The following is a 16,175-nucleotide window of genomic DNA, read 5'->3' as shown; positions in this document are numbered from 1 at the left end:
GAAGCATTTTTTTTTACTATGCACCACTTTATTATCACTGTGCTTATAATATGCTGCCATATTATCCTTAACTGTACAATAAAAAAAGTTTTAAACAAATCCAAAAAAGAAGAATTGAAGAAAAGCATAAATTTGGGGTTCTGGCACAACAGGCAGTGTGGAAAGCAAGAAACATTAATATTTTTTCTTGTGAGAATGAGTTTCAAATGCTGTGGAACGATGAAAAGGACATTAACGAATTGTTTACATGTTAACTAGAATAAAAGAAGAAGTTGGGGCTAAAAACTTGCACTAAAGTTTATGGGGAAATCCGTAAAACAATTGTATCTGGCCCCCTTGGACTGATGATTTGCAGTTCAGTCTACAAAATCCATATATATTTTCAATTAAAACAATAGGTAAAAATATGTTCAGCACAAGGTCTATTCATTGAACCAATGCTGAAAAAGGGGACAAACTGGCCGTCGTCTACAACATGTTAAAAGTGAAATAACTGTTTAACTACCCCTTTAACACCAATTGCCAGAGTATTTGAAACAAAAAAAAAACAGTACACAGTAATAGAAACATGTCTTATGGGCCTACATCATAACTGAAACATTTTTTTAAATTGTGTTTTTAATCTACTACTAAATCCTTGTTATTTTTCAGTTCTTCAGTTCTGCTTCAGGGCATAAAGGTTATTATTTTGTCTTCAGGACAGAATTCTGTAAAATGTTTCTTTAATTATACTTTTTTGTGAATAATAAAACTAGACAATTAGACATTGTTCAGGAGTATTTTCACTTTTTTCTATATGAAGCAATGGCCTCAAAATGGTTGTGGAAATGAATGGTGTATTTCTTTATGGACTTTTCGATTTGGTGAATTGGACTTTTCGATTAGGTGAATTTGAGATCTTACCTTGATAGTCTTTCATGCTGTGGGAAAAAAACAGATCAAATTAGAAAAAATATAGGCAATGGAATAGACAATATATTATCTAGATATTACAATATCAGAAAAAAAACACAATTGTAAGCACTTGTGAAGTCCCGGAGGCATTTACTAAAATTAGAATGCAGTTTCTCAATTGCAACCATATTTACAAAAAACTTGAACTTGTTAAATAGCATAAAAAAACTGATCACATTCTATTATTTATTTAGCAATGCAGTCCGCAAAATCTTTAATTTTATACACCTTTCATTAACTTCTACAGAAGTCCTGCTTTTAGCTGCCAAATTTATTTTAGTTTGAGTTGTTTTGTTTGACATGAATTCAAGTTTGGAAAACTCAAATTAAAAGATAATCAAAACTGCATCTTTTTTAGCATGGAAACCTCGGACCAAAGAAAAAAAATGTGATATTGAAACTTAAAAAATCAGCCCTAAGACAACAACCTCTGCACTGTACTTTCTATTGCGTTAAGGTAAATAAATCTGTGGAGTAAAATGCACAGAAGCATTACGAATAGTGTGCAGGGCTGACATAAGAAATCTTGGCACTCAACTCACTGGGCTGTGCCCTAGTAAAACCAAATAATGCCCCCACACCCTGGGACTAAAGATACATAGGGAGCAGCGGCGCTGCTGCCATGGTGCGAGTTGAGAAACTTGCCTCAGGCAGAAGGACCTGGCAAGTCACCAGGGGCAGCAAAAAAAATGTTTCTCGTGCCTTAAATAGCCGAAATTCAGATTTTTGAATTTAAATTTTGGCTCTTTTTGAGTTAACAATGCAGCCCCCCTTAACCTAAGTCACTTGCTAAACAACTTGGCCACCTCAGGTGGCTAGGAACCTTGAGGCGGCGCTGGTAGGCAGGGACAGCATTAAGGGTAGGCATAGGAGGCACATGCCTAAGGTACAACGCATGAGTATGAGCTCCATAGTTCCTCTGCATCTAATATGTGTACTTACGCATGCTTTGGAACAGGATGCAGGAAGGACACACCAGTACTAAAAGCAACTATACGGAAGTGCCTGAAGTGGCTTTGGATGCAAGTAGCTTTAATGGATTTGCTCAACAACTGTGCCAAATGGCCAACTGCAAACACACAAAGACTTAAATAACAAGCCGACAAAATATAGAACAATCCAATGTAATTTCATTTAATAAATGATAAAACAATCATGGTTTAAATAAAACAATCATGAAATAAAGATCAATGCAAGAAAACTCATTAAAGGACATGTCAACCCCAAAAATATTTTTTTCCCTTATAAAAACTTAATTCTAAGCAACTTTGCAATACACATTTGTTACATACTTGTAATGGTTTTTTAATTATTTGACGCGGGCATCAATTTGTTGACACACGCCGAATTTCATTTCGCGTTTTGTGAAAAAATCTGCCAATGGCAAAATGTAGAAACAGCTATACAAACAGCTATAAACATGACATGTGAGCACCAGACAACTGATAGAGACACATTTTTTTCAGATTATTCAATTCCATTTGAATTTTTGTTTACATTTCAAATATGGATTTTGGGCAGTTGCTGTTTGGTCAGGATCTGCCCTGGCTATACTTATTAGGACAAAAGATTTCCATGATTCACATTTTTGCGGTCTGCAAATTGGGTTGTTGTGTCATCTATGAGCCAATCCCATTTCATGATGGATTTTGTGATTAATTATATAGCTATAAAAATATTTTCCTTACTCTTCTAACATTCTTTTGGCCTTTGCAGCCACTGTATGTAATTGACTGAAGTAACCGTGTTTATACTTTAGCATTAATAACTTTTTAAAGTATAAGCTTTTTTGTTACTATAGCCTAGGTGGACAACTTTATATGTTTTTACTGTTATAAGTGCATTTGGAATAATTTGACCAATTTCAATTATGGGGACCTATTACCCTAATAATAAATGCAAATGAACATGAAGAAGTTTTTTGGCAGTTCTATGTCAACAGCTGGTGTACCCATCTTTTTTGTTTAAAACAAAAATAAGCATGAATTTGTGTAGACTATTGTTTGTTAAGAATACCTACAGTTCTCATTGCCTTAGACTCAGGGGTGCCTACAATTGTATGTTTTTTTAAAACACATTTTTAAATGCTTAATATTTGGAAAGATAGTTTCATGGTTTACTGACCACTTTACCACTGCTTAGTATTTTTTGTATCTTGATTCGACAGAACAACAAAAGTGTCACCTATGTATTTCACCTTTCATGTTTACTATTCCTTTTATTGTACAGGTATAGGACCTGTTATCCAGAATGCTCAGGGCCAAGGGTATTCCGGATAAGGGGTCTTTCCTTCATCTGGATCTTCATACCGTAAGTCTACTAAGAAATCAATAAAACATTAATTAAACCCAACAGGACTGTTCTGCCCCAATAAGGATTAATTATATCTTAGTTGGGATCAAATACAAGGCACTGTTTTATTTTTACAGAGAAAAAGGAAATCAATTTTAAAAATCGGAATTATTTGATTAAAATGGGGTCTATGGGAGACAGGCTTTCGGTAATTCTGAACTTTCTGGATATCAGGTTTCCGGATAAGGGATCCCATACCTGTACTGCAAAGGCCTGTTACATGCAGGCCAAGAAACAGCCAATCCACAGGCCTTTGTTTGCTCCCCTGTCTACACTCACAAGCACTGTGTTGGCCTGGGTGCAACACAAGTGCCTGTAAGTGCAGATAAGGCTAATGCCAGACGAGGCATAGGGCGGATATTTTCTGCAAGCGGAAAATCGCTTGCTGAAAATACCGCCCTACGCCTCCTACACCCCAGTGTATCTCATTCATTCGCATGCCAAAAATATCCACTCTATGCCTCGTCTGGCCTTAGCCTAAAGGAGCAAACATTGGCCAGGAGGATCAGCTGTTTCTTTGGACTGTGTTTATACACAGGCAGGAAACAGACCTGTGTGGCACTAGCTTTAATGTTGATCATCCTCCCTCCTAAAACTCGTATAATCTAATTTTTATGCAGGCTGATAAAGCTTATTTTAATCTTTCTCAGGGCATTCCTTTGCATTAGCTGATATTGGGCACAGGCTTTTCCTCACCATCTCTCTTCACCTCACCAACTACTATTCAAATATTAATGCCCATTAAAAGTTACTTATAGGACATGTTGATTATTTTTCACTTATAGGGCTGCTATTGTAAGTAATTATTACTAAACCTGACTGGTTTGCTAACCTGACTGTCCCTTATCAACTAGAGTTGCTACCCGGCCTATATTTTGCTGGCTTAGCCGGTAAAATACCAGCCAAGACCAGTGCCAGAATTACAAATTTACGACTAAGTACTTGCTGGTAAATTTGTAATACCTAGTCCTTGGACCTGACTTGCCCCCGATCCACCTCTGAAACACCCCTGTCTGCCTCCAAATCCCTCTCCCAGCTTGTCTCTCTACCCAGCTCTATTCACAAAGCTGGCTAGCTGTGATGTCACCCCACTCCACCCCCATTGTGTCATGATCTTGCTCTTGACGCCACTCAACGTGCACTCTCGTAGACAGCAGCTGCGTTTAATGAATATAAACACTATAACAAGTGTTGTAAAACAGCAATCCGGAAGGCAAAGATAGAAAATGAGGAGCGCATTGCGGCCGAGGCCAAGACTAACCCCAAAAAGTTTTTTAAGTATATTAATAGTAAAAAGATGCAGGTTGAGGGTGTGGCCCCATTGAGTTATAGTAACAATATGGTTACAGCAGATACAGAAAAGGCAGATGTGCTTAACCAGTTCTTTTCTTCTGTGTATACAGTAGAGGAGCCAGGAATGTCATTCCTATATTTAAAAAGGGAGTAAGATCTCAGCCTGGCAATTATAGGCCTGTAAGTTTGACATCCGTGGTGGGCAAGTTATTTGAAAGCTTGTTAAGAGATCACATACAAAATTATGTAGTGGAGAATGCCATTATGAGCAGTAATCAGCATGGCTTTATGAAGGACAGGTCATGTCAGACCAATTTAATTGCTTTTTATGATGAGGTTAGTAAGAAGCTGGACAGTGGGGATGCAGTAGATATAATCTATTTGGATTTTGCCAAAGCATTTGATACCATTCCCCACAAACGACTGCTTTCTAAACTAAGGTCTATTGGTCTTAGTGAAGTCGTTTGCACATGGATAGAAAACTGGCTACAGGATCGGGTACAGAGGGTGGTTGTTAATGGTACATTCTCTACTTGGAATACGTTTCTCAGTGGGGTTCCTCAGGGTTCTGTACTGGGTCCACTTTTGTTTAACTTGTTCATAAATGACTTGGGGGAGGGTATTATGAGTAATGTATCAGTGTTTGCAGATGACACAAAACTTTGCAGACCAGTCAATTCTATCCAGGATGTGACATCCCTGCAGCAGGATCTTGACCAACTGGCAATCTGGGCAGCTAAGTGGCAGATGAGATTTAATGTGGATAAATGTAAGGTCATGCACCTGGGATGTAAAAATATGCAAGCCCTGTATACCCTTAATGGGACTGCACTAGGCAAATCCATAATGGAGAAGGACCTTGGAGTCCTTGTAGATAATAAACTTGGCTGTAGCAAGCAATGCCAGGCAGCAGCTGCAAGGTTCAAACAAGGTTTTGAGCTGTATTAAAAGGGGTATAGATTCACGGGAGGAGGGGGTTATTCTTCCCCTTTATAGAGCACTGGTAAGGCCCCATCTAGAATATGCTGTTCAGTTTCGGTCTCCAGTGCTCAAACGGGACATTATTGAGTTAGAGAGGGTCCAGAGAAGGGCAACTAAGCTGGTAAAGGGTATGGAAAGTCTCAGTTATGAAGAAAGACTGGCCAAGTTGGGTCTGTTTACACTGGAGAAGAGGCGCTTAAGAGGTGACATGATAACTATGTATAAATATATAAAGGGATCATATAATAACCTTTCTAATGTTTTATTTACCAGTAGGTTCTTCCAACGGACACGAGGGCACCCACTTCGTTTAGAAGAAGGGAGGTTCCATTTAAATATTCGGAAAGGATTTTTTACTGTGAGAGCTGTGAAGTTCTGGAATTCCCTCCCCAAATCAGTCGTACTGGCTGATACATTATATAGCTTTAAGAAGGGGCTGGATGGATTCTTAGCAAGTGAGAGAATACAGGGTTATGGGAGATAGCTCTTAGTACAAGTTGATCCAGGGACTGGTCCGATTGCCATCTTGGAGTCAGGAAGGAATTTTTTGCCTTCCTCTGGTTCAACTAGTAGTTAGGCAGGTTATATATAGGCATTATGGTTGAACGTGATGGACGTATGTCTTTTTTCAACCCAACTTACTATGTTACTATGCCCCCACCCTGGTAGGTATTAGAAGCTATGAAAGATGGCAACCCTATTCTCAATCTCAACAGTTGGTTTGAAAAAAAAAAACGAAGTCCATCAAGTTCAACCCTTCCAAGTGAACCCAGCACACACATAAACTTATAGTGACCTGTCTATACACACACATACATAAATTATGTCAACATCAAACCTAATTTTTAGATTTTAGTATCACAATAGCCTCGGATATTATGCTTGTTCAAAAAAATCATCCAAGCCCCTCTTAAGGGCATAAACAGAATCTGCCATCACTACATCACTCGGAAGTGCATTCCACAACCTCACTGCCGTCACCGTGAAAAACTACCTACACTGCTTCAAATGAAGTTCCATTCCTCTAATCCAAAGGGGAGACATAGTTAAATTAAAGAGTTTTCAAGAGCATGCAGATAATACTTCATATGAACTACAATCCAGAATATTACAAATGAACACACTGAAAGACAGTGTTTGATTTTTTATGTATTTGGGTTCAAGTTAGATTTGACAAAAGGCATAATTTAGTTAATAAGGTGAACTGACTTCTAAGGACAGCATTTGGATCAGTCCCTAGAACAGCACTCTTATAGTATAGTATGGTATGGTTAATGGCGCCTAACCCTTGAAACTACCTTATGTAACTGCCTGCATGATCTCTTCAATTAGTGACTCACTGTTAAAGTCCTTAGTATGGGATACCTGAATGCTTTTTGCTTTGGGCTTTTGTATGTATTATTCACATCTCTATTATGTTAATTTTCTCATATATAATTTCCCCAGTTTACGTCAGCCTCCCTTCTTTTGTTCCACTAATTAGTGTAGTTGTTCATCTCTTTTTTTTTTTACTCAAAATAGCAAAGGATGTTAAAGATAGGCCATTGCTAGTGGCTAAAGGATGGTGTGCAGTTGGTGTTGGGTGGTGTGTGCATTCTTTACTTGGAAAAGGGTTCTAAGTAGTGGGGTACAGCAGGGGTCTGTGTAACATCCTCTTATCTAACTTTATCTAACTTCTGCCTTGGAGGAAGGTTCTGTGGAGTGGGCTGTGGCAGGGTATTAGTATTGGCGGGTCTACTTTATTTAATTTGTTCATTAATGACTTGGGGTGTGCTTTGTAAGTAATGTGTTGGTGACACAAAACTATGCAGGCCAATTAAGTCCACCCAAGATATAGCATCCTTGCAGGGGTTTTAGATAAGCTAGAAGCCTGGGTGGCTAAATGGCAGATGAGATACAATGGTGATAAATGTAAAGTAATGCACTATATGCAATCCATTTTACCCATAATGGAACTACCTTAGGCAAATCCTTGATGGAGGAGAACCTAGAGGTACTTGTGTACAAGGCCGACATCAAAACTTTGGGGCCCCACACAAGTTATTCACATGCGACCCCCACACGAACGCAATACCAATATTGGCTACACCCCTTTTGTGCACTACACTCTTTTCTGCCCCTGCTGAGCATAAGTTACATTAATTCATATAAATAGTAAAACAATGAAATAACATGCTAATAAAGTCAGTCAATTTATTGGGGCAGTTTAATTTACCTTATGTTTTTTAATTAATTGGGGGTTAGTGGAGTTTGCCTTAAGTTTAAACCTACCTGCCCACCACACTGCTCTGCCATGCCATTGCTTTATACATAAGTTATGTATGTTTCTTTGAAAGTAGCAAAAGTTTTTGTGTAAGTTGCATACATTTAGGGTTCCCAATTATCTTGCTGCTAGGCCCAATAATTAGGATATAGCTCATATAATTAAGGCCAAAGAAGTGTAACTAACTTGGTTAGGGGAATGGAAAGTCTCAGTTACAAAAATTGAATAAAGGAGGTTCAATGTTAAAATTAAAAAAAAGGTATTTTACAGTGGGAGCTGTGAAATTCTAAAAGTGGTTGCACTGGCAAGTAAATGATATATTTTTAAGAAAATGAGAAAATACAGGGCTACTAAAATTAGCTTTTTTCACACAAAGCTGATACAGAGACTGGTCCTATTACCAAATTAGTGTCAGGAAATTATTTTCCCCCTCAAGGCTTCAGATGGGGTGTTTCACCTTCCACTAGATCAGCTAGCACTTAGGAAGCTTTTAGCTAGGCCAAAAGGTTGAACTCGATGGACATGTTTTTTTAACTGAAAAACTATGTATTAGTATCAAACTGTATTAGTAACAAATACAGGTATGGGATCCATTATCCCCAAACCCAAAAAGCTCACAATTACTGGAAGGTCCTCTACCACAGACTTAATTTAATCAAATAATTCAAAATTTAAAAACATATTTCCTTTTTCTCCGTAATAATACAACAGTACCTTGTACTTGATGGTAACTAAGCTGCATTAATCCATATTGGTGGCAAAACAATCTTATTGTGTTTATTTAATCTTTAAATTATTTTTTTATTATGGAGATGCAAATTATGGAAAGAACCCTTATACGGAAAACCCCAGGTCCTAAGCATTCTGGATAACAGGTCCCATACCTGTTCTACAAATCTCCCAGTCTGCCATTTACCCTAAAAAACAAAAATATTTGGCCAAAGTGAGGTGGTACTAAAACTTTTTAGAACTTTAGAATTTTTCATGGAAAAAAAACATTTTTTTTTAGCCATTTATTATTTAGCCAACTAAAAGTATGTCAATATTATGTAGATGTTAATGAAAGTTCTCCCCAAATTGTAACAATCTTTATTTTGTGGTTTTAGAGGCTTTCATGTTTCCTGCCAGCTGCCACCATCCAGAAAGAGGCAGGAACAGTCCATTTAGGGACCCCGAATTGCAGAACGTGGAGTCTGGGATGATTGTGGATGTGTTCTGTGCTTAACAGAGTATGGCAAGAAAATTGGTGGCATGGCCAAACCTGGTGCAACTCTAGGAGAGCCCATACATAATGCAGAAACTTTGAAAAAGTTCTGCACTGCACATGTGCTTGCTCAAGCCCACATGGGGGATGCCTAGAAGACCGGAAAAAAAGAGAGCATCACAGAAAATCATACCCAGATGTGTTTTTCTAAAGGAGAGGAGAGCCAACCAATGGTAGCAGGTATGTGGCACTGGGGTTATCTAGCAACCTGCCATCCCCCTATAGTAGTGATGTGTAAGCCTGCCCAATATCCACGGGACCCAGGCGGATTTGGGTTGACCGTGGCACATAGCTTTACGGATTGTGGTCAGGTTCAGGTTGGGTCTTCCGCTCTCCCTCCCCGCCCACAATCTAACACTGCCGGCTGCCTCTTCCAGCTTGTGAATTTATAGGCACGCACTGGGCTTGCCCCACCCCTTTTGTGACATCATTGTGGGGCGGGTGGGTGCGGGTCTATAAATAGAACTGATAAGCTGGGTCGAGTAGGGTTCGGGTTGGAAGTGGGCAGGATAGGGTTGGGTGTGGGTTGAGTTTTTCGCGACCCACACATCACTACCCTACAGTGATTTTTCCTTTCATTCTTTGAGTTGGGGAGATGGTGGGAGCCATAGAAGTTGTATACAGCTGTTGATTTCAAACAATAAAGTTACAGAAAATAAAAAAGTAAAGCAGCCTTATGCACTAAAAACATTGAGAATGCTTGACTGGGACCAAGCAACAGATATTAAAGGGATACTATAGCCTAAAGCAGGGATCCCCAACCTTTCTTAAGGTGCCCATACACCTTAAGATTGACGGGCATAGGCAAAGTCTGTCCGGGGACCACATCAACAAGGCGATGCGGTCCACGATCCGACTACATTTTTAAACCTACTCAATCGAGATCTGGCCAATTTCAGGCCAGATATCAGTCGGGCAGTCCCATCTGTAGTGCCCATACACAGGCCGATTAGCCGAATCGGTCTAAGGGACCGATATCGGCAGCTAGAATCTGGCCCGTGTATGGGGACCTTTACTTGTGAGCCACAGTCAAATGTAAAAAGACTTGGAGAGCAACACACGCATCATAAAAATTAATGGAGATTCCAAATAAGGGTTAAGATTGGCTATTAGGTAGCCTCTAGCTCAGACCACACATTCCTAAGGGAGGGGGGAGGGAGTTCTTAGCATTCTTGTGGGAGGGGGGAGCAGGAGAGAGGAGACAGCTGCACAGACTCTGGCCCCAGGAATGAAGGATCTTTCTGAGAGAGGAAGTTAGATGTGAACATGTTCACAAAAAAGGAGACAAGAAATCCTGTGTTTCTTTTAATAAAGAACTCTCTTCGAACCTTTTGGCTGTGGCTATGGCTGTATTTACATAGACCTTTCTGATTAAACTTACTTAGTTTTTACCTTTCCTTCTCTTTTAAGACACTTTTATGGCATCCTTCTGTACATGCTATTAGCAAAATTTGTAGTTATTCATGTCAATAATGGGCATATGCCTGCCTTTGTCATCCAGTTGCTCGTTATTTCATGAAAAGTGACTAGACTAAACACTCAAGCAAGTATAAGAATGGTAAAAAGGCAAACAGGGGTCAATAGCTAAGGCAAATTTCTCAAATTTGAACTACAAGACCAAGTCAAAATGTACAAATCCATTTTCAAAAATCTTTTTCTGTCTCAACAGCGGGGGCATAATTATTAAGGGTAAAAAAAAAACTATTTTCTGCCAAAAAAAATCTCTCGAATAATTTCAGTTGTCATTTCACCCATTGTAAATTGTTCTGGAAACACAGAGAAACAGTTTTACTCCAAGCAGAGCCTCCTCCAGGCCAGCAGTCCACATGGGGCTGCCAAATAGCCAATCCCAGTCCTTATTTGGCATCCCCAAATAACTTTTTTTAATGCTTCTGTGGCTCCCCAACACTTTTTACGTCTGAATGTGGCTCATGGGTAAAAAAGGTTGGGGATCCCTGCCCTAGATGATAAAGTAGGCAATTTTTTAAAAACACTATAAATAGCTAATTGCTTGGCATAAACAAATCCATAAGGGTCAGTTAATGATACCAGCACAGGAAGTGGAAACGTAGGATTTAACTTTTACCTTGCAAAAAAATGAAATAAATATCAAAGCAACTATGTTCAGATGCATCTTTTATATTACAGGTACCGGGCCATCTCAACAAAATATGAGGCCTAAGGCAAGTGTGGCATGTGGGCATACAGAAAAAAAATATGTAGCACTAACCAAGCCCATAGAAAGCTAGAGGCAAATGTATTTACTGCCTCAAGTTAAAATGATCATGTACTTTGTACTGCTTGGCCCAGACAGGCCAGCAGAAAACCCAAAATGCCATAATTCCACTGAAAGATCAGTTAGATATGGCACAGGCTTTGTAGAATGTTTTTGTAGAAACAGGCCAGTATTAGAGTGAAGTGGGCTTTATGCATAAATCTTTGAGACAAGGCAGCATTCAAACTTCATTTTCATACACAAGCCCACACGGGCCTAAAACATACCCCCCCCCCCAACTATCCCGCTCTTTAGCGGGACAGTCTCGCTTTCTATAGCACAACCCACTGTCCCGGATAGTTGCCTGAATGTCCCGCAATGCCTCCCGCGATAAAACTGTGACATCACGACTGATCCAGTTAAAGAATGCAGCTGGAACACTGCCGCTGAGATACTAAACTGAACCCAGCTGGATTTATTGCTGCTGCTGCCCTCTGCCCTTCTCTGGCTCCCTCTCCCCTACAGCCAAGGTAGATGTTACTTGCTAGTTAGCGATTTGTCTCTGTCTCTGTTTACCTCCCACTCTTCTTACTGATTTCTACAAGTTTCACTGATGTTGATTCCTGCTTGCTCTTTCTTTCCCTCTGACTGCGGATCAGTCTCTCTCTGACAGTCTCCAGCTCATTGCTACTCCCCCAGTTATTTATAACCTTAAGGCCAAAATTCCCCCAACCACAGCCTTTTTTTCCTATAAAAGCTTCAGAGCCTGATGTTAAACTACAACTCTCAGTATCTGTTGAGTGATGTTGGTGTTTGCAGTTTCACTACAGCAGGAAGCTGCAAGTTGGACAGCACTGATAACAAGTACTGCCTTCCCATGATGCTAAAGTTGCAGTCCCTTCTCTTGACGCCATCTTGTACACAAACTCACAGTAACAGACTCTCCTTAACACCACCTTGACAATACACTATCATGTAGCCATTAAATGCTGAGGGCCACAATATAGCATGATATGCTTGTGCCACACTGAGTCATGAGGAGCTGGGGGACTCTCACTTTTGCTGTCATTAAATGCTTAGGGCCCCAATACATCACAAGATGCCGGAACCACTGTGTCTCTTAAAACCTAATGCATCTGATGCTGCTATTCCAACCATGTTTTTGTAAAATGGTCGTGGTATTTAGTGGGCATTGTCCCTCTTTGTGATTTTTAAGTGTTGGGAGGTATGCCTAAAATGTGGTACAATGTGCATTATCTGACATAGGCCAGATACAGAACAATGGTATTGGGGCATAATACTGAAGGCCAGCCCACGGTGACCAACAAATACTAACATTATAGCGTCCTGGCAGTACAACTGTAAAGTTCATTGTAGTGTCTCCAGTGCTTTAGCAGTACAAATGTGTCAGTGCCCACGGTGTCATAGTTCCCACAGTGCTCTACCAATGACAAAACAAACTAGATAATATCCCAGCAGTAGAAATGCAGGAGTACCATTGCTTCAGCTTTACAAATGCTTAGCCATGCAGTGCCCACAGTGGTAGAAAAAGACATATTTGGAGAACATTGTCCTAGCAAGGCAGATACATACCAGCAGTTACTTTACTACCATTATGTGTGGTGGAGTAATTTGTGCATTTATCACAAAGGTGGCCATACACAGCCTGATCCTTTTGGCTAGCATCAATAATCATGTGATCTACTAGGATCACAACATACATACATTGCAAAATGGTTGAGCAGATTGATCAGTCAGTCAGTCAAACTTCCCAACCAAATCTGAGCATGGTGTTTAGGAGGAAGGCAAAAAATCTCCCTTATGAACCTCCTTTAACTTGCTGCAAAGGGAAAGAAATCCTTCTTGACCCAAGATGGCAAATAGACCACTCCCTGGATCAACTTTGTGCTTAAATCTGATTCAATAACCCAATATGTTCTCCCTAGTTAAAGGGGTAGTTTACCTTTAAAGGAACAGTAACACCAAAAAATGAAAATGTATAAAATTAACTAAAATATAATGTGCTGCTGCCCTGCACTGGTAAAAGTTGTGTGTTTACTTTAGAAAGTCTACTATAATTTATATAAATAAGCTGCTGTGTATCCATGGGGGCAGCCATTCAAAGGAGAAAAGGCACAGGCACATAGCAGATAACAGATAAAACACTATTGTATTCTACAGAACTTATCTGTTATCTGCTATGTAACCTGTGCCTTTTCTCCTTTTTTCCAGCTTGAATGGCTGCCCCCATGGCTACACAGCAGCTTATTATATAAATTATAGTAGTGTTACTGTAGCAAACACACCCAATTTTCCCAGTGCAGGGCAACAGTGCATTATATTTTTATTACTTAAAGCTCTTTTATTTTTTGGTGTTACTGTTCCTTTAAGTTAACCTTTTAGTATGTTGTAGGTCAATTCTTAGCAACTTTTCAATTTTTCTTTATTTTTTATAGTTTTTGATTTATTAACCTTCTTCTTCTGACTCTTTCAAAATTTCAATTGTGGGGGGGGGGGGGGAGGGGTCACCTCCACAGACAAAAGACTTTTGCTTTATAAGGCTACAATTTTAATATTGTTATATTTTATTATTTACCTTTCTATTCAAATTCCAGTCTCTTATTCACACCACTACTTGATTGCTATGGTAATTTGTTTCCTAGCAACCAGATAGCTGCTGAAATTAGAAACTAGAGAGCTGCTGAATAATGATGTGCGGGTTAAGAAAAACTCAACCCACACCCAACCCTAACCTCCCCACTCCCAACTTGAACCCTACCTGACCTGGTTTCTCCCCTCTGTTTATAGACCCACGTCCACCCCGCAATGACGTCACAAAAGGGGCAGGGCGTGTTGGGCGTGCGCCTATAAATTCACAAGCCAGAAGAGGCAGTTGGCTGTGCTAGGTCCTGGACAGGAAGGGTGAGCAGAAGAGTTCAACCAGAACCCCCCCCTGCGACCCGCAAGTGATGTGCCGAGGGTGCCCGAACCTGCCTGACCAGCAGGTTAACCCGCGGATATTGGGCCGGCCCACAGATCACTACTGCTAAACCAAAAGGTAAACTCAAAAACCAAGCATCAAAATGAAGACAAATTGCAATTTGTTTCAGAATATCACTTTCTACTTCATATTAAAAGTTAATTTAAAGGTGAACAACTCTTCAAAAGGGCTTTTAACTCCGTGGCTTCTGTTCCAGCTAAGAACAACAGCCTTTTACCAATGAGGTTTGTGCATTCAAATACTTAGCAATTGGAGCTTGGACAGTTAAAAGTTACAGGCACAAGTGCAATCATTGGCAGCCAGCAGCTGCATTGCAGGGGGCATTCTTCTCCCTGCCCTGATATTTCAAGTGACACAAGGTCATGCAGAGAGTCTAGGGTCGGGGCAGTTAGGGATGCTGGATGGTTACAAGTTGATTACGTGGCTGCTGTTTTAATACCTTATGTGCCTTATGTCACCTCCCCCAGACAGCCTACTATCATTCTCTCCTATGAAGACATTTAGAAGACTGAAAGGAAATAAAAGTCTTTCCACATCTGGGCTAGTAGGGCCTCTAAAGCTTGGTGTCATGGTCACCATGCCCTTCAGCCAGCCCCAGGTACCCACAGACATAGTGCAAATGCACAATAACTAAAACAAAGTGACCCTGCACTGCAGTACAGTCTCTGGTAGCATTTATGACGCTTGCTACTGCTATATAAGGGCAACTGATAATGAACATGAAAAGTGAAGTAAAGCAAAAAGATAAGATAAAGATATTTACAAATATTTTCTTAAATGTTTGCATAACTACTACTTTAGCAGTGGAAGACAGTGAAACAGCGTGTTGTTAGGAGCAGTAGTGTGTGTGAAAAGCTAAAGTGGTGGTTAACTGGCAAACTTTGTGTCCAGCTGCATTGCCATGAAAAATTCTCAGCGAGCAATACACACGGTGAAACAGACAGCTCCGAGAAAAGAATTCAGTGCTCCATACACGCAGCGTCTTCGTAGCCTGTGATGGAGAGGAGGGTGGAGAATCAGACTGCGATTTCCGCGTTCGGGTGAAATCCTTGGAACGATTAAACAGTGATGACATATCGCCTCACACTTTATCTTCTACTTGTATCCCTCCAGAGTATGTCACTAAGACAGCACACACCCGTTCTTTCTTGCAGGGACAAAGGGGGATACAAAGCCTTCCACAAGTTAATTTTCTGTGAACAAATCCACGAATGAAAAGCTGTGCTAAACCAAATCCCTTTCTGTGCTGGAGCAGAACAAAATGCGGAGCTTCACACTGCATCAGTGGCTCATGATTCAAACGCTTCAGAACATTCACAACTGCAATGGATAAGGGAATCGTTAGTAAAAATGGACATGTAGGGAGATGTCTCCTCTTATGGAAGTTGGTGGGAGGAGTTAAATTTACATGTGTTTCCAAGATGTGCCGTGCCTTTTCCTCTTTTCTTTCGCATTTGACTGGATTGTAAACAAATGGATTCATGTTTACATACTGTAATTGTGGACTGAAGCCAAGGGGAAATGAATAAAAGTTATACCATAAGTATAAATCACTGGTGAATAAACATATTTTCCCACGATGAAATTAAAGAATACACTGAGGCTGAGCACACTAGTGCTGTAGTCTGTTTAGACCATTATACAGCCCAGGACATGTTCAAGGGCAAGGCGACTGAGGCAGTCACCTTAGGCCCAGAGCTTTAGAGGGCCACACTATGTATGTGAAGGGGATCCTCTGCCCCCTACTCAGCTTTTGCTCTGCTGCCTGTCAGTGCTCTTATACAGATTGAGAGAGACAGTTAGCTGTCTGGGAGAGGTGAAGAGAACAGCAGTTAAAAAGCAGTCTCATACA

The 16,175-nt window shown here is 40.1% G+C and overlaps 1 protein-coding gene across 1 annotated transcript in view; it reads right to left on the bottom strand.

Moving 5' to 3' along the window:
* ppp1r12b (protein phosphatase 1 regulatory subunit 12B) overlaps positions 1 to 15,586 on the bottom strand; it is a 38,993-nt gene extending 23,407 nt beyond the window's left edge. Inside the window, 2 exon segments of the mRNA NM_001079292.1 lie at positions 904 to 920; positions 15,297 to 15,586. Coding sequence (NP_001072760.1) covers positions 904 to 920; positions 15,297 to 15,398 — 119 coding nt within the window. The 5' untranslated portion in view covers positions 15,399 to 15,586.
* Between the last annotated feature and the right edge of the window lie 589 nt (positions 15,587 to 16,175).

Source organism: Xenopus tropicalis, chromosome 2 (genome assembly GCF_000004195.4).
Source record: "Xenopus tropicalis strain Nigerian chromosome 2, UCB_Xtro_10.0, whole genome shotgun sequence".
Taxonomy (NCBI): Eukaryota; Metazoa; Chordata; class Amphibia; order Anura; family Pipidae; genus Xenopus; species Xenopus tropicalis.
This window is presented reverse-complemented; position numbering and strand designations above follow the sequence as displayed.